Genomic DNA, 18,767 nt, shown 5'->3' on the forward strand with positions numbered 1-18,767 from the left:
GTCTACAGAGTCTTTGATACTTTCGACCCGCTGTTACTTTTGTCCCCGGTCTCCCCTACTCAATAATTTAATAATCTAAACTATACGAATAAATGCATTTGATTGACTAGCGCATCGACCTATCACCATGCTTTAGACCTAGTTTCACCTTAGTCTGTTTGATCATTAACACCCCTGTTATATAGTTAAGTGTCATCTAATCCCTTGTTTTAATGTAACAGAGTATGGTGAAACTCGGCCTTAGTCGGTGATGACGGCGTCGTTGTCGGACCTGCCCCACGGGGAGAGCAGCGGGCCCGGGGCCGGCCAGGGCGCCGCCACGGCTGGGGCTGGCAGGAACTCGGCACGGGGGTGGAACACCAGGGGCGCTGGCGCCGGCGCTACGGCGAACAGCCTGGATACTGCCTGTGGAATAATGATAAAAAATACTGTAACTTTCAATTTGGTCGAAACATGAATCGAATACATCAAAAAAGTATTTTCTAAATCGGTCCGTAACTGGCAAAGATATTGGTGGGCATAGGTACATAAAAATAATAATATAGGTAGACGATTGATGATCTCCTCCTTTTTTCGAAGTCGGTTAAAAAGACGAACGTGAATTCCTTGACAATTTGAAATTACGTGCATAAAAAACCTATCTGAGCCGGAATCTTATTGTAGATTTAGTATTAAGTATGTTACTTTATTGATTAAAAAACTAAAATATTATTAAGTACGTATTTATTAAAAAATTATACAATTGGAATAATATACCGGGTGGCTTTATCTCTATATTCTTATCAATTTATTCCAGGCAACCTTCTACTTTAGCGAGAAACGTCAAAGGAGCGCGATGCGAATATCTCCCTACCTTTGTGCCGTTTCTCGCGTAGAGTCATTTAAGAGATGAGATTCGGCCCGGCTACAAAACGTGTATGTATGCAGTGATTCTACACACCAACTGAAAGTCACAGAGTGAGCTATTCCATAACCATATAGGTATACTTGGAATCACTCTGAAAGATTGCACACGGAACCAGAGCACCAACACTACCAATGGAACTCTTCCTGCCATTGATACGAAGTAAGCTTAAGTGGTGGTGCACTCTCTGACACATGTCCTAGAACTACTAACCGAAAGTGTAAAAGTATTCTCGAGTTATGATTTATTTATAAATCCTTGGTTGTGCACGAAAAGAGCCTTCACGAGGCGTATCAACTGATCCGACAGACGACCGTTCCCGCTCCACGGGTCCGTTATCGAATAGATAAACGTCACTACATCGCGTATAATACGGCGCTATGATTGGTGGAACCAGAATTAAACGAGTTTATCGACATCGATGATGGACCCGTGCTACGAGGCCTGACTGGCTAATGTTTTCACCAGTCTATCGTGTGTCTTTGACATGCTACGAAGAATAAGAAAATCGCATGTTTGAAAGTTCCCAAAAAAGGAAACTTATGAAACGGGATATCGAATTACCCTTTTAAAATCCAAATCTACCTCATTCTAAACCAACTGTTGGATTAATAATAATAGTTAGATATGTTATGATAGCAAATGCGCTCGTCAACATCACTGAAAACCACAATTAGCATTGGTTCAGTATTTCACGGAACATTCCACATATAAATTAGGTATGTTTAGGTTTTAGATGAAAATGTTTGCAATATGCACTAGTTTACCAATTTGTCCAAACATTCAATAGAAATACAGATATAGATCAACGATTAATTGATCTCCCAAAGATTAATTGAGGCGTAAATCAAATACAGTGGCTCGCATCAATAAGTATCGCAATTTAAAATTCCAACAAATTGCTTCTGCATAATAACTTAGTGCGTCATGTGATTCAAGCTTTCAGCTCACAATAACACTTTTTCAATTTACTCACAAACTCACAATATACATTACCTAAACACCGTTAAAAATCCTTGACAAAGATTTGCATGACTTCAGTACGGGTCGATTATGATAAAATATGGCTAAGAACATATGGGGTAACGTTACCTCTGACCAATAAAAAACAAATAGAAAATTGATTCTGTTGTTTACTACTGCAAACAGATTCACACACACAGAAACACAGCCGCGTTAAACTTACCATCTTTTTGTTGGGTTCTCTTCTTGGTTTACGTCAATATTTTTACAAACTGCTCTACATTCGGTCGTCGTTGTTTCTAAACTTAATTATTATAATGAACGGCCCATCAATCTTCAAGAAAATAATAATATCATAAGAAATTAATTGTTTCAGTTAATCCAGTAACTATTAAACAAAAATTTCCAGATGTTTCCATTTAAGTAAATAATGTTAATAGCTTTTAGAAAGTTAGAAGTAAAAAAAAATCATCACGAAAACGTTAAAGAAACCACAGAGAACAAAATGTGCGTGATAGCTGATCGCATTATTATGTAAGTAACGAGGTATATTATATGTATTTTACTATCCATATATACATTGCTCATGTGTTGATTGATAAGATGATAACATACTAGCACCCATGATAGCTTTATTTAACTGCTATTTATTTACGGCTGCGGAATAAATGATTTAATGTGTTTATTATTGTGCGTTTTCTACATATAAATTATTTATAATAATTACTTATATTATAATGAACGCAAAAAATAGCAAGACAGATAATTCAACGAAACTACGATGATATTTCTCATAAAAATGCGCTATTGACTAAAAATAAATGCCAAATACAACATAAGTTTTGGATTTGCTTTGTAGTTTACATTTCGTTTTAATTCGTACTACAATCGAGTACAATATTAGCAATGTGAATATAAGTAATTGGCTTGCTTTCGATTTCATCCTTGTTCAGTACCTGTTTACCAGTAGGTACCATACGAAATCTACATTGCTTAGTTCTGCAACATAATTACTAAATAAATCATATTCGCATGTTCTCGACTGTACGAATCAGGAATACGAAGAATCCAGAATATCGATGTGGAATCGCTGTAGCCTGTAACTGATGGAATCCAAACATGCGGGAATTTTAGCCGACTGGTCTAGTGCCTATTATGGAAGTATACAATAATACAATATCAATAATAAATATCATTTTCTCGCTATCAATTATGAGAACTAAAATCTGATAGAAACCTGTTGAACAGTGCTGATCCTCCTTAACAATAGATACCCTCTATAGATAAGACATCATAGCAGGGGGTCACTCTATATGGCGAAAAACAAAGTTTTGGAGCGCCGATTAGGTAAGTCTTATATTCTGATTTCACTCGTTAGTTCGATAGTATACAGGGTGTTGCAAAATTGGTATACTAAGCCGAAACCTACATGTGCAGCATGGTATATCTAAGCCCGAAACTGAAATCAGAATTTGGAAATTCGCGAAAAAAAAAATTAATTTTCTATAGTAAAAAGTCACGTGACCAACAAAGTTTCTATGGAAAATGATATTTTTTTTTCGCGAATTTTCAAATTCTGGTTTCAGTTTCAGGCTTATATATACCATGCTATATGTAGGTATGTTATAATAATGTGTAGTTTATTACACAGTATTAAGCATAAAATATAATTATGTAGGTATTAGGTCCTCTACTGGATATACATACTATCATGTTGCAGAGAGCGTTTAAAGTAGTTTAAACGCCATGTTATATCCTCAACCTTCCTCATCCAACCACAGTGTCTGTGTATCGGTACGGCAAGTGTGGGCTGGAGGGCGTCCCACACGCTTCACGCCTGTTCGCGGTACATTAATATTTAAATTAATTCCCCACATCGTATCGGATGCGAGCGTGCTTCGGTTGGTTACAAGATATCCACGTTATTTTAAAACGGACTAGATGGAGTGTCAGTGCAAAAGAAACGTCTCGACTAATTACAATCTACTTCTACCACTGAGCTCTTATTTTGAACTAGCTGTTCCCGCGCGCTTCGCTTCGCCTTAAAAAGTTTTCCCGTGGGAATTCCGGGATAAAAAGTAGCCTATGTTCTGTCCCAGGGTCTAGACCGTATGTATACCAAATTTCATTCAAATCCGTTCAGTAGTTTTGGCGTGAAAGAGTAACAGACAGACAGACAGACAGACAGACAGACAGACAGACACAGTTACTTTCGCATTTAAAATATTATATAGTTAGGATTAGTTCGGTTAGAAAAATTGTGACTTTATTTATTGGTAGATGGTAGGTACAATGGTTGTCATTACGTTGAACTTAAAACGGTTTGACAGAGGGTCTAGTACAGGTTTGTTAGATTGTCGGAAACTATACAAGTTTACGTTTTCTCGCATACAAAGTGGCGCCTCTAGCGGAAACTATCGTGTAACTTTTGACAGAAATGTTTGCAGATGACAGAAGAAAACGTAAACTTTTATAGTTTTCAAAACGTACAGGAAACGAAATGCGAACAGTTTTTTTGCTTTGGTTATTGTATGTGGCATACCATCTTGTTCGTGTATTTAATCTACGCAAGATATACTATGTATTTAAATACAGATGGTAGATGTAGAAATATGTAAAAAGTTTCCGTAATGGCTCCTTTCGATTTCACTCTGAGCGCCGTGAGCGGTGCTATTTTTTATTATTTTCATACTTCGTTCTTTTTTAACTGTTGAGTAAAGTTAACATAAATCAATATCGTGCTAGAATAAAACTCCTAAGTACTTACATACATATGTATAAGTAGTAATTTATAAGGCATTGTTAGCTAAAAAGTTCCACTTAGATAATTGATTAAGAAGTCCATTAAAACAATAACATTACAAATCCTCGCACCTGATTAAAGTTAAGTTTGGTAATAGTTTTGCATTAAAAAGAGGCCACCGGACCCAAAACCTTAATTTTCATAATATCTCAAAAATGTATGGCCAGTCTTGTTTCACAGCATAAAAAACGTTCCTACCTTTACAACTATATTTTCCAAGAAAAGTTGAATCGGTGGGATGTGAACTGAGGCTTTCGGAACTAAAATCCACCACTGGTCACTAGAAAATCCGGTTCAGATAACGTGTGGTGTTACTAGTGCATGTCGTTGTTGTCTGACAAATCAAATATCCATCAGAGCAGATCAGAGCTACTCACAAAATGTCTCATGCCAATTTGATGGACAGAACCAGAGCGTATCAATTTAATAATAATAATGTCTCAACACAGTTACTGACTTGATAGAGCACTCTACATCATAATATATGATGATAGCAACTCCAAAAGCCTAATACAATACAGGTAAGGAGTTTTCTTCTTCGCGTAATTTGGCCCACTGCGGCCAATATCATTGCGATCAGCCATCTGAGGCAGTAGATGTTATAATCCTCAAGTGTGCGTATTCCTAATGCAAATATGCCCGCTGGACCGACGTCCTTAGGCAGGTAGGCGGTAGTGGCTTGATAAGGAAGGCCGAGGACCAAGTGTTGTGGCGCTTGGGAGAGGCCTATGATTATTGGCCGATGATGAGGGTAGTAGTAATATGGGCTATGAAGAAGTGGTTCATACCTGGCTGACGGCCACAATGAGCAGCATGACCCCGATGGCCAGGTTCTTCACGGAGATGACGGCCAGCGCCATGAGGAGCGTGGAGATGACCCCCAGAGTGAACATCACCGGCAGGAAGATGAAGGAGAGCCGCTTGAGCGCGTTGTGCCCGAACGTACGGCCGACGACGGCAACGCTCGACTCTGGAACATTAGAAAGAAAGAAAGAAAGATAATAAGTACATTTATTTTGAACACATATAATTATTTATTACAAGCAGTTCCCGCGCGCTTCGCTTCGCCTTAAAAAGTTTTCCCGTGGGAATACAGGGATAAAAAGCCTAGCCTATATGTTGATCCAGGGTGTCAGCTAACTCCACACCAAATTTCGTTAAAATCGGTTCAGCCATTTTGACATGAAGAAGTATCAAACATACACTCACTCACAAATTTTCGTTTCTATAATATTATTAGTGGGATTTATTCACTAATAAAGTACGGTCTAATAATATTATAAACAGGAAAGATTTTTGTTTGTTAACCTTACTTTTTATCCCGGAAAGTACCTAAGTATGTTAAAATTAAAACACAATCCCAAGAGCTTGGAGGGTGCTGTTGCAAATTCTCCTGAAAGTCACTAGAGTCACGTTTGCTGGTCACAAAACCACTTTAGCAACGCCCCGTCTAACTTAAAAGAATAATATTATTTTATATTAAGGGTGGCTTGCACAACAAAGTTAATCAAAATTAAATCTATGACCTCTTGCTCTGACATTATAGTGTCAGAGCAAGAGAAAAACTATTTAATTTTGATTAACTTTGTTATGCAAGCCACCCTAAGTGTAATACTTGTTTTAGCACATAACAGGAGTAAATTTAAATCAACTAAAGTTAATACAGTCACGGGCAATGAAAAGGTTCCACTGAGAAAAACACTGAATTACTCCTAAACGGAAAAGCTAGCTTTATGACGCCTTCTGCATCATTGAAGTACATTTAACAGAGAATCAGGATATTACCAACTAAAAAAAAAATATTAATCAAATTTTTAATGAAATGTTTGAAAAAATGTTTGGTGTCGGCTTTTTGTGAGTGGAACTATTTCATTGCCGTGAGTGTAACTATCTAAATACTTGTGTAAAATAACAAATCCGCACTATTATTATTCCCGCTAATGTTTCTAATAATATAAAATTACATTACTTCGTTAATGATCGTAATTGTCATTCAAATCGAACATAGAATTTGATATCCAATTAGCAGGACTTCCTATCCCGTTTTATGTTTCGAATTACTGGCCTTATTTGTGGCAGGATTTGTATAAAATAAATTATTTTAAGTAAATAAAATACCTACCTAAATTTGCATGGTTGTGGCTAGATGAGGCTCGGCGAGGATGATCAAGTATTGTATTGTAATATAAGGGCCCAATAGCCCAGCAATGAATGATATTAGATGATGAAATTTATGATAAGAAAATTGTAAGTATATTTATTCTATTCCAACTTTTATGATTCAAGTTTTTGGTCAATAAATAGAAAAAATAAAAATAATAATAATAATAATAATATGTGGGGACATCTTCACACACGGCCATCCGACCCCAAGCTAGGCAGAGCCTGTGTTATGGGTATCGGACAGCTGATATATCTACACAAATACATAGATAGATACATATTAATTATAAATATCAACACCCAAGACCCGAGTACAAATATTTGTCTTTGAACAAATATCTGCCCCAGCCGGGAATCGAACCCGGGACCTTCGGCGTAGCAGTCAGGGCCACTAACCACTACGCCATTCGACCGTCATATATGTTTATGGCTTTAATTTGAATGCCGTTTATTAACAACCATAGTAGTATGGCGTAATTAAGCGAAAAATTAATTAAGTAGTTCATTAGATATTATATGTATGTGACATTAATAATTGCATTCGGCCAAACAATAACGTTAACCATATTATATTACGAGCATAAATAAATAATCAATTTACTGGCCCAAAAACTAATTATTCCGATAGAAAGAAGCGGGCTCTTCTTGCCTTGTCCATAATGTATTTATTACTTGTCTTGTAACCATTTTTACCCTCTTATTTATGTACTATTGTTTTATTCGGTATCAAGCCCAGGGACGCTGTTATTTCGGAAGCTATTTCGAAATTCATGAAAATGAGTTTTGGGCGCCGCAGGGACCTCTGTATATCGGACCTATGACTCTACGGCATATTTGTATTTGTGAACTGAACATTGGAATCATCGAGTAGGAAAATTATTCATAAAACTACGACACATTACAGGAATGACAATATTAGCTAGAGCCCATTTCAATAATTAGCAACCGTGTTGAAAGAAGTCAATTATGGGATGAGCGAGGAGCAAGTCCATAGGATCCCTATCCCTACCCACTCGTGAGCAACAAAGTTGAAAGAGCTTTTCAGAAAATCCCAAAACAACGAACCATCGCTTCCAAAATCCCTGCTCTCGACACTGCCACACTTCACCAGCGCCACAAACGCGGCCACATACAGCACTGTAAACACCAAATTACACATTTTTAAATTAAAAATCGAATTTATTATTTTTTAATTACGATCCACCGTGTCGCCTGCCAGGATATGACTGATGGGCTGGTGGCGTGACAGCCTGGATATAAACTGTCCTGAGGAAGACAATAGGCGGTGAGACCAAACGATTGACGAAAAGAAAGTGGTCAGGATAACGTGACTGCAGGTAGAAACGTATGCCCTGGTTAATTGACACTGTATAAGGACTAATGTTGGACAGTGTCTCCCTGGCGGCACAGTGTGAACAACTGCAGTGGCGGAAGTGTCACACATAGCGCACTCAAGTTGAAGCCAATAATTGAAAACCCAAAACAGAGGTTGACAAATACTTGGGGAAAAATAAGTCAGGCTCTGGAGAGAAACTGTAAAGTTAATCAAAGTTACGAGTAATTAAAGGACAAAAAATAGAGTCTGCTATTCTTTCATGCTCAAATAGAGTTTAGATTTTCATACCTTGGAAACTACCATAGTCTATCCTACGAAACCACAGTTTTTGCTTTAATTTAAATTCTCTTTCTATACTATTTCTATACTACATTACAATACCGACTTATGTATTGGCAAGCTTCTACACTGTCCTTTCTATTGATTAAAGTCTAGTCTGGTGTGCATAAATCTATTCCTGAGCTATGGCGAAAGTCCCGCTACCAAATGTAGCCACCCCGGCCTTTCCACGAGAACTAATGGTTTATAATGAGCATGCTATCGGGTTAGCGAAAATATACAATACTTACCTTCATAATTTGAAACATAAACGAATGTAATAATATAGGTACCTACCTATCTAATAAAAAAACTGAATAAAATAAACTTACGGGCATTGAAAAAGTTCCACCTACCACTGTCGTTGCATATTATTCTATCTATTCTATTCTCTGGGGGGTATGGTGTCTTTTCGTTGCTCGTGAGTAGTTGTGTCGTGAGTGTATAATATATTCATGTACATATTTGAAAGGTTATTTATTATATAACTTTATTATAGTACGACTACTGACTGACTGCATTTTCAATTTTCAAAACATGATACATTGAAATATAATTTATTTCACCATAACATTCAGTCTCCATAGTTCTATTCACGTTTCAACGATCAACATAAACATCATTGCGCTGAATGACTAGAATTCTTTGATTGAATTAATAAGCCAATGGAGGCATTAACTGAATTTCAGCGTTGGCCAAACAATATATTGGCTGAAAGCTCGGGCTCGAATTTAATTAAGGCAGGTACGTATACATTATTTACAAAGTTTATTATTTATTAATATTGTGTTCAACGACCGAATGGTACTTACATCAGTGCTTTAAATATTATGCAGTATTGGAGCCCTGTCCACTCGGTATGACATCTATACTCGTACAAGGAACAGGGCCTTACGATAAGTCTAGTAAGTAATATAGATAATGGTAATATAATTATGTCAATTTCCGTTTTAATCAGCCGTTACTCGTTGTAATCCTATTACATACGCTGTCTATTGATAGATAGATAGATAGAATATTCTTTATTTGTACACACACACATAAAAGAAACTTACATAACTTAAATACTATAAACTATGTACAAAAATGGCGGTCTTATCGCTTAAAGCGATTTTTTCAAGACAACCTTAGGGTGGAAGGATATTTTGATTAAAGAGGGGTCAATGTGTACTAAAGAAAATTAAAGGAAAAATTAAAATAATTATTTAGTTATTATTATTATATAAGTCCCTACAAACTAAGTCTTTAAACTTACATGTATTTATACTTATATACCTAAAATAATGATATATATTTTATGTATTTAGGAAGTTATTTGAAGTCCAAGGACGTACTGTCGATGTCGTGGCGGTCCTTGGGAGAGACCTACATAATTATCAAAATCACATGAAATAAAAAGTTCGACCTGCCATTGACGTTCAATAATTATGTCACTAGAACTTTTTCATTTGCTCTTGAGTGAATTATGTCTAGTAGTGGTCGGCTCATGATCATGATGATATTTATGAGTATAATTTTATACAGTACAAGTTCACGCTACGCCACGCTCCAGATTGATAAAGCTGTATGGGGTACACTACAGAATTTCGAATAACTTTTTTACGAATATGAAAATAACGATTTTCATAATTACGAATTTCATAGTTCCGAATAATTCACAATCCCGAATTTTAAGTTTCCGAATAGCGAAAATCACGAATAGTATAATAAACGAAATTTCATACCACAGATTAATTAAAATGACGAAAGTCATATTTCCGAATATTATTATTTCGATGTTTCAAAAGTGCGATTATTTATTATATCGAATTGTTAAAATTACGAATTCCGAATTTTTAATATTCCGAAAATACAAATTCCCGAATGTTTTTAGTGAACAAGAAATAGTCATATATTAGGAATTGTACGAGTATGGTTATTAACAGCATAATCCGTATACAAACAATATTTTTTAAGCTGTATTATATGAAACGCTCCGCTCCGCTTCGCTGCGCTCCGCTTTGTTTTTCGATATCTATGTGCACCTAACACGCTCCTCCTCGCTTTGCTCGTCGTCGCACCTATCTTTAGGTTTGGGTCCTAAGCTTTTTAAGGTTAACCACCGTAAAAATCCGAGCAATTGTATTATATTATATTTATATTATATTGGCTTTGTTCTGTAACTTAACAACAAATACAACAAATATTTTACTGTATAACAAAAATTTTACTCTATATTTGAAACGCTCCGCTCCGCTTCGCTGCGCTCCGCTTTGTTTTTCGATATCTATGTGCACCTAACACGCTCCTCCTCGCTTTGCTCGTCGTCGCACCTATCTTTAGGTTTGGGTCCTAAACTTTTTAAGGTTAACCACTGTAAAAATCCGACCAATTGTATTATATTATATTTATATTATATTGGCTTTGTTCTGTAACTTAACAACAAATACTACAAATATTTTACTGTATAACAAAAATTTTACTCTATATTTGAAACGCTCCGCTCCGCTTCGCTGCGCTCCGCTTTGTTTTTCGATATCTATGTGCACCTAACACGCTCCTCCTCGCTTTGCTCGTCGTCGCACCTATCTTTTGGTTTTGGTTCTGAAGTTTTAAAGACGTTTATGTATTTTTGTCAAATGTAATCAATTTAGTAAAATTAATAATGAAATTATCTTAATTTAAATTAATAATGTAATAAAAATAGAGTAAGTACTGATATTAATTGGTTAAATTAATAAATAATGTATACTTAGTTATAGAAATGTAATCAATTTAGTAAAGTTAATAATTAATAATGCATCATAGTGAATTTAATATAATTGATAAAATTTTGATATAGAATGTTAAATTGTAAAATGTAAAACTATATAAAATTAATAATTAAGTCACTTTAGTTTGGAAATAAATGGCATATTATATGATGAATTTTTGTCAAAATCACGAATTATCATATTTCCGATCGGGATTTTAATTTTTCGTGATTTTAATAAATAGGTATTTTATTTTTCGTATATTAAAGTATTCGTATTTTTTAACGTTCGTATATTTAACAATCGTAATAACAATATTCGTGATTATAATATTCGAAATTATAATTATCGTAATTTTTATAATTCGATATTTTAAAAAATCGGTATTGCAATATTTCGTAAATTACATATTCGGTGTTATCAAATTCGGAAAAAAGTTTTTCGGAATATTTGGGTGTTCCCAGCTGTATGTGCAATTAGTAGTCACATCGTGTAAGGAGAAATTCGTTCACGTCGCGTCAGACGTGACTACCGTCGTCTTCCTCACGTCGCGTCGCGTCGGTCAATGTCGCCTACTGCGGGGTCACTCTATTTAACGAAAAACTAAGATTCTATTGTATTCTGAGAGGAGGCGAAGTTCCTGTACGTGGCTCTCTCGAGTGGAACCTTTGTACATATCCCCTTGATTTCAGCTCATCCAGCCTATAGCTCCCGAGAAAACTGGAGGATGTTGTAATAGCTGAGTGAGATAGGCGAAAAACTAAGATTCGGAGCGATGCTGCGCGAGCTACGACTCTATCGCGTTGTATTAAACGTGCCGATAGCACGAAAGCTCTCGTTCGTTCGTTTTTCGTCAGTATAGATAACCCTCCTGTGACACCGGTCCAGTGGAATAAGAACGTTTCCTGTTCACGATTTGTGTGTCTTTTTATTTGGAAAACGAAATTTCCGCTACACAATAAGACTCATTATTGTTAGTGAATTAAGCATCGGATTGGAAATGAAAGTTTCTACTAATAGTAAGCACAAATACCTTTTATCTATACTTAGATATTTAAAACTACACAACGGACTTTGATGCCGCTTTTTAATTGATAGAGTAATTTAGGAGTACCGTTTAATTAATACTACGAATTTAACGCGTGTGAATTCGCGGACAAAAGCTATTTCAAATTAAAACATTCACGGCACTCAGAACCTTCAACAAAAGTTCTCATTTTCAAGTCTTATGTTGCAAAAGCATATAGTAATATTAGTAAGAAATCCGAATAGGGGTGACTGACTATTCCTCTTTTGCACTACCCTGTATTATTATTTTCCGTCACCGCTAGCCTCAAATCCGTTAGAATTGTATGTAAATAAGCGTGTGTATATTTCGTGTAAACAACGCATTATCCGCAGCTACTCCGCTCCGTTAAAACCGTAATATTTCCCCTATTTACTTACTCGAAACAAACACAGCATAATTCTCATTCATTATAATATCATGATGCGACAAAGATGAAAAGTAATTATGTAAGTACATGTAGGTATTATCATTGTTTTGATTGTGTAACGTTCATAGAAGAAAGCTTATTATTCTACATCTACAATGTTGTGGGAAAATTATAGTCAACTAGCTGTTCCCGCGCGCTTCGCTTCGCCTTAAAAAGTTTTCCCGTGGGAATTCCGGGATAAAAAGTAGCCTATGTTCTTTCCCAGGGTCTAGACCGTATGTATACCAAATTTCATTCAAATCCGTTCAGTAGTTTTGGTGTGAAAGAGTAACAGACAGACAGACAGACACAGTTACTTTCGCATTTATAATATTAGTTAGGATTAGTTAGGATTAGGATTTAATTTGCATAAATTAAAACAGTAATATTTTTTGCTGGTTCGTTTTTTCTGCGAAAACCAATGTCTAATGATCAGGAGTACATAGTGTGGGATTTTATCAGTGACATGCCGTGGCCAGGTAATTCCTGGTTATACTCAGTAACTTTCATTTTGGGACCAACTCTAGAATCATGAAATACTTGACGACCGAATGGCGTAGTGGTTAGTGACCTGACTACTGAGCCGATGGTCCCGGGTTCGATTCCCGGCTGGGGCAGATATTTGTTTAAAGACAGATATTTGTACTCGGGTCTTGGGTGTTGATATTTATATTTAGTATCTATCTATCTATGTATTTGTGTAGATATATCAGCTGTCCGACACCCATAACACAGGTTCTGCCTAGCTTGGGGTCGGATGGCCGTGTGTGAGATGTCCCCACATATTTATTTATTATTTATTTATTTATTTATTTACTTATGAGTCTATACGAGTCAGACTTGCACTTGGCCGGTTTTTAGGGTTCCGTAGTGCAGAAAATTAACAATAAACGGAACCTTCATGCTATGGATTCATTGATACTAAAATGGCTACACAAATACAAAAAGATTTGCATTCAACAAAGACGACCAATAAAAACAAAAGCCAAACTAAAAAAAACAAAAGACAAACCTATACAAATTCTGTACCCGTGCAAGCGATTTACGTAAGAACATTCTAACGCATTAGACGCTACAATTCTAATAGGCATCGCATCTCGGTCGCACGCGGGTACGGATACGTCAGCTTTCGATCGCGCGTGCCCTACCATAGCGCGTGAGGCGCGCAGTGCGCCGGCGGCGCGGGCAGTAGCACGTCAGCAATGCTCGCGTTGGTCGCGCTCGCCGCCTGCACCGGCCTCGCGCATGCGCACGACAACTCCTCGAGTTTCTCCCGCGACGCGCTCGACCGCACACTTTCTTTCGTGTTCGGCGAGCAGGACGCAAGATGGCGGCGCGCCGCGTCCTGCGCCCGCGCACTTGGACCCGCCAAATGTTTGAACGCGTTCAGCGTTTGGCGCGCGGATAATGCTGTGGAGGCGTACAAGAGCTACGGGGGGTACCGGGGGGCGGTGGTGGATGAGCTGGCTAAGTTCCCGTGGGAGGAGTACGCGAACGTGACGGAGGAGGCGCTGGGGGAGGACCTGTCGGAGGCAGCAGCCCGGCTGCTGCAGCTGCGGCCGCTGCGCACCAGCCTGCTGCCCGGGTACCGCCTGCAGCTCAATGTGAAGAATGACGCACTCAACGTCGATGTTTACAAAAGTAAGAGACAAATTATTTGATATAGGAAACAGCTAGGAAGAAAATTGTGTCACGAAAGAAATGCACACTGAAAAGCCTTTGAATCACATTTTGATAAATATTTGTGAAATATTATGTACATTGTAATTGATTGTAATGTTTTATTATTGTATTTGAAAGTCAAAAAACATCAACTTTATGTTTATACACTATAGAAAAAAACCTACACTTTTAAAAAAAAATGCTTATAGGTACGATACGAATGCAATAGCATACACAATATGACTAAACTCAACTGAAACACAGTCTCGTAATATGTTATTCCAACTCAGACTTCCCATTGTTCGGTGGATGTTGAAGCTTTGTGAAGCAAAACTTTAACATATTGCACAGATGGATCCTCTTAGTCCATTCTGTGGGTCTAATCTGTCTGTTTTATCCACATTGTACATACCTAGCGACCTATTCATTTTCTCATTCAATCCTTTAGAATGTAATTTTACACATTTTCGTTTGTTAAATAGGATTGAAAGAGGAAAGGATTTCCGTGTGGATAAAACAGACAGATTAGACCCTCTGTTTTAGAGGGTTACCCCCTTATTCATAGAAAAGTTACAATACGTTTTAACTAATAAACTGTTTTGTCCCTTTCTGTCAAAGAACAAATTGTTCTTTGTCGGAGAGGGACAAAACAGTTTATTAGTTAAAACGTTTTGTAACTTCTCTATGAATAAGGGGGCTAGTCTATATTGACGAAAAACGAACGAACGAGAGTTGTGTCGTGCAATCGGAACGTTTAATACAACAAGATAGAGTCGTGGCTCGCGCAGCAGCGCTCCAAAATAGTTTTTCATAATATAGAGTGACCCTTCTGTTTGGCGTTCACGCTCGTTTGGTTCATGAAAGCTACAAGATTGTATACCTATGTAAATCCATAAACGGTTACACACAGTCGGATTTAATCCGAAATCGAATTGATGAATTCTCGTCAATAGGCTCACATGTTGCAGAACCAAATCTGTTTCGCAAAGAGATAGTAGAGTAGTAGGTAGATAGAGTTTCATACTGTATGTTGACTGGCATATCAAATTAATTTTATAAGCTGATACCGTTTAGTTAGTATCGTATCGTGTTTAACACTGGCGAAGTCAAACGTAGTGTGAATAATTTCACATAAGTACTTAATTAAGTTCGATTAATAAGTATATTATTCTGCAACAGTTTATCAGTAGGTACTCCTCATAGGTAGGTTCTATTTTTTATTACATCGGGTTGGTATGGATCTTTAAATTCACATGTCACATATAGTCATACGATAAGTATAAAAAACATGACAATTAATGTACTTACCTAAATGTCAAAATTAAAATAATTTAGATCAGTATTAAAATAATAAAGAACGACCCTTAAAACTTTACAACTGTAGCCATTTTAAAGTAGGTACAATTCTAAACTAAAAACTTCGTTGCACTGCAAGACCCTGGTACACGGATTATACTATTTAAACTTGTAACACCCCTCTTATTTGGTCTGAGTTTAAGCACGTATGGTCATTATTATATGACGTGAGTCGAAGCCTCAACTTTCGCTGAAGTGAACTTGAAGTGAAGAGCCGGTTCTTTTTGTTCTTTGTCGTTACGCTTTTGACCGATTTTAATCTTCGCCGACGGTTTTAGTATTGTGAATTTTACTGTGAATTGGCGGCTTATTGATATCATCTCGATCCATGCTTTGGCTAAGCAATAAATCGATTGTTAATCCTTATTTTATCAGTACCTACAGTACCAGTATTACATGTATCAACAAATTACGTTAGTGTAAAAGAGAGAAAGTTTTAAAATGCTACGAATAAAAATAAAAAAATCTTAAAACCGAGCGATTAATCTGATGAAATTATAGTGAAACAAATATATTTTAGATCTTCGCAAGTTCCCCAAAATGACAATTTTATTCTCAAGTGGAGATCATCATACAAATAAAAGGTGTAATACTTAGTTCACAAAGCGTTCTTGCTATCCCAGGTTCGATTCCAGGCGGACAAATTGTTACATTTTGCCTCTAAGCTCTGTAAAGACATATGGCAAATGTCTCTTGATAAAAAAATAACAATTAAATCAGGTAGAGTGTTAATTTTCAGAACCATGCAATCAAAACTGTGTCCGTCAAAATCCTTATTACTTACGTTGAAGTTTTCCTCCAACTGAAAATAAACCACACCTTCACCTCAATTCCAGATGACGAGGAGGTCGAAGCTCGCGGAACTATGAAAAAACTCCGTAAGAAGTTCTACGCCATCGTCCCGCTGCTGCTGATCCCGGGGCTGGTGATGTCGGCCGTGCTGCCCTTCGTGCTGCCAGCGCTCAAGATGAGCGTGCTCGGCGCCGGCATGCTCAACCAGATGGCGCTCACCGGCGCCATCTTCACCCTCCTACGCAACAACGCCTTCAGCGACTACTACGAGAAAAAGGTCATCTACGTAAACAAAGGCTACCAGAACGAGAAGAAGCACCGCCCTGTGCACATTGAGGAGGAGATACACTCTCATACTGTTGATGACGGGTTCTATGAGGAAGACGGGGCGTGGCACCACGGCCCTGAGATCACAGAGTATGCTGCGTCACACGACTTCCCGGTCGTGGCCGAGCCCCCGGCCAATGCTGATTGGATCAATCAGTACTACGGGGGCGAGGGGTTCAGCCATATTGAAAACCATCCCGTAGATAGGGAGTACGATACCAAAAGGAAAAGAAAGACGAAGCTCAGGTCTGCGTATCGCGACTAGGATATGTAGCTATTTATTGTTGCATGGACATGAAGAGAAGAGAACAACGAACGGAGCTGTGTGTGCTGATACTCAAGCAAAATAGTAAGCTTGGTACAGCAATACTGAAAACATGGACGATACGCAAAAATATACCAAACGCATTATCCTGTATGTTGTGCATTATGCAGAGGTACAGTTTCATTGAGAGCACTCCGTTCGTTGTCTTTTCTACTTAAGTTATTTAGAGTAGGTAATTTAATTTATTTGTCTCGTCTTGCCAGACTTTATTTATTGACTACTTTTAAGGAATTTGTAAATAAATATTTTAAAAAGAATTTATGAGCATATTAGCTGTGTTCAGTGATTTTTTTTACAGATCATCGACCGACTCGTGTTCGCGCCCTTTGTTGGAAAGTCCTAAAGTTTTAATATGAAAATAAGTATAAGTATTAGGTACCTACTTATTGATATTTGCAGCATCTAGTGGCCTTGAAAATAGTGTACAATCACTAATTAATTTATTAGCAAATTAGTTTCTCTTATAGGATAGGTAATGAGAGCTTAAAATGCTGAAGTCACACCCAGTTTGTTAGACTAGTTACTAATTATTATTCTGTGGTTAGACTACCTATACAAGTACCTACACAGGATGGAAATTCATGGTCCAAAACTCCAAACCGAGGCTGATAAGGACACTGTGTAATTAATTGTTCTATAGTATGTGCCTGTACCGCCATAAACAAAATAATCGCTTTTCAAAAAGCAACCAGGGACTTACCAACGTCGCAATAAAACAGATATGTTCAGAATTTGTACAAAACCTTATATTTTTCTAAAACTTAAGTAATAACTATTTTATAAAATTAAAAATATCTACTACTTATTCATTATAAAATTTTATGGTTACGTTTTTATTTTCACCATGTGGGGAAGACTTTATTCACAACACAATTAACAATTACAATTAAGATAAAATGATCAAAAATAAATTAAGTAAGTACCCAATAACCGAAGTTACCATATACAAGTATGCTTATATGTATATATAGGCAGGTATTTTTCTATTACCTAGGTATTGGTAGTAAATTACATAATCAGAAATGATGTTCGGTACTACAAGGTGTACCGTTGCTTAAATAATGTAGACAAGACACTTTTAAAAAAATATACATATATTATTAAGTATATATTAAGTATATTATGTAGAGTAATGGAAAAAAATTAACAATCTATCAAATCTTAATATACATATTAATCAGCAATAACTTCATCAATCAAATTTTCTTACGTTGTAGTCTTCAAAGTGAGTAGCCGCGAGTGTATTTGATTCTCTTCTTCTGCCCATCGAATATTTGAGTCCGCATTAAATTAAGAGTTCCCGGAATACACCATATTTGAAGATTAAATTACCCCATAAATTATTCCCTTTTTCAGTTAATACCTGTAATAGCGCTCAGGTTTCATGTTTAAGTGGGCATTTATTCTTAAATTTACCCCGTATTTTATGTAATATATACAATTTATATAAAAATTTATTAAACAATGTTGGTCAGGTAATTGCTACATGCGGTTCGTTCAAAATACAAGTTTGAAAATGGTCAATAAAGTTTTAATAGTAATACTATGATGTTACGTTACTAGAGCACTACACTTTCTCGATACCCAATTAGGTAAGTATGTATTCGACGA

General features: G+C 36.7%; 2 protein-coding genes across 2 annotated transcripts; one reads left to right on the forward strand and one right to left on the reverse strand.

Annotated features, from left to right (window-relative positions):
• Positions 1–199: 199 nt before the first annotated feature.
• On the reverse strand, positions 200–8,072 carry LOC125489284 (protein apnoia). The gene is made up of 3 exons (XM_048624701.1): positions 7,899–8,072; positions 5,459–5,640; positions 200–405 (listed from the first exon to the last, which is right to left on the reverse strand). Exons 1-3 carry the CDS (start codon positions 7,990–7,992, stop codon positions 241–243), a joined length of 441 nt encoding a protein of 146 aa, XP_048480658.1. The 5' UTR covers positions 7,993–8,072; the 3' UTR covers positions 200–240.
• Positions 8,073–13,857: 5,785 nt separating this feature from the next.
• LOC105390400 lies at positions 13,858–17,425 on the forward strand. Its single transcript, XM_011561702.3, has 2 exons — positions 13,858–14,335; positions 16,549–17,425. Exons 1-2 carry the CDS (start codon positions 13,897–13,899, stop codon positions 17,094–17,096), a joined length of 987 nt encoding a protein of 328 aa, XP_011560004.3. The 5' UTR covers positions 13,858–13,896; the 3' UTR covers positions 17,097–17,425.
• Positions 17,426–18,767: the final 1,342 nt, after the last annotated feature.

The sequence above is a fragment of the Plutella xylostella genome, chromosome 12 (genome assembly GCF_932276165.1).
Source record: "Plutella xylostella chromosome 12, ilPluXylo3.1, whole genome shotgun sequence".
In the NCBI taxonomy this organism is placed as follows: domain Eukaryota; kingdom Metazoa; phylum Arthropoda; class Insecta; order Lepidoptera; family Plutellidae; genus Plutella; species Plutella xylostella.

Excerpts from the sequence above, each read along its gene's own strand:
- LOC105390400 (XM_011561702.3), top strand. The coding sequence starts at position 13,897 with ATGCTCGCGTTGGTCGCGCTCGCCGCCTGCACCGGCCTCGCGCATGCG. Across the intron at positions 14,336-16,548 it reads CAACGTCGATGTTTACAAAA|ATGACGAGGAGGTCGAAGCT; the intron begins GTAAGAGACAAA and ends CCTCAATTCCAG.
- LOC125489284 (XM_048624701.1), bottom strand. The coding sequence starts at position 7,992 with ATGTGTAATTTGGTGTTTACAGTGCTGTATGTGGCCGCGTTTGTGGCG. Across the intron at positions 5,641-7,898 it reads CAGGGATTTTGGAAGCGATG|AGTCGAGCGTTGCCGTCGTC; the intron begins GTTCGTTGTTTT and ends CTAATGTTCCAG. Across the intron at positions 406-5,458 it reads TCATTGTGGCCGTCAGCCAG|GCAGTATCCAGGCTGTTCGC; the intron begins GTATGAACCACT and ends ATTATTCCACAG.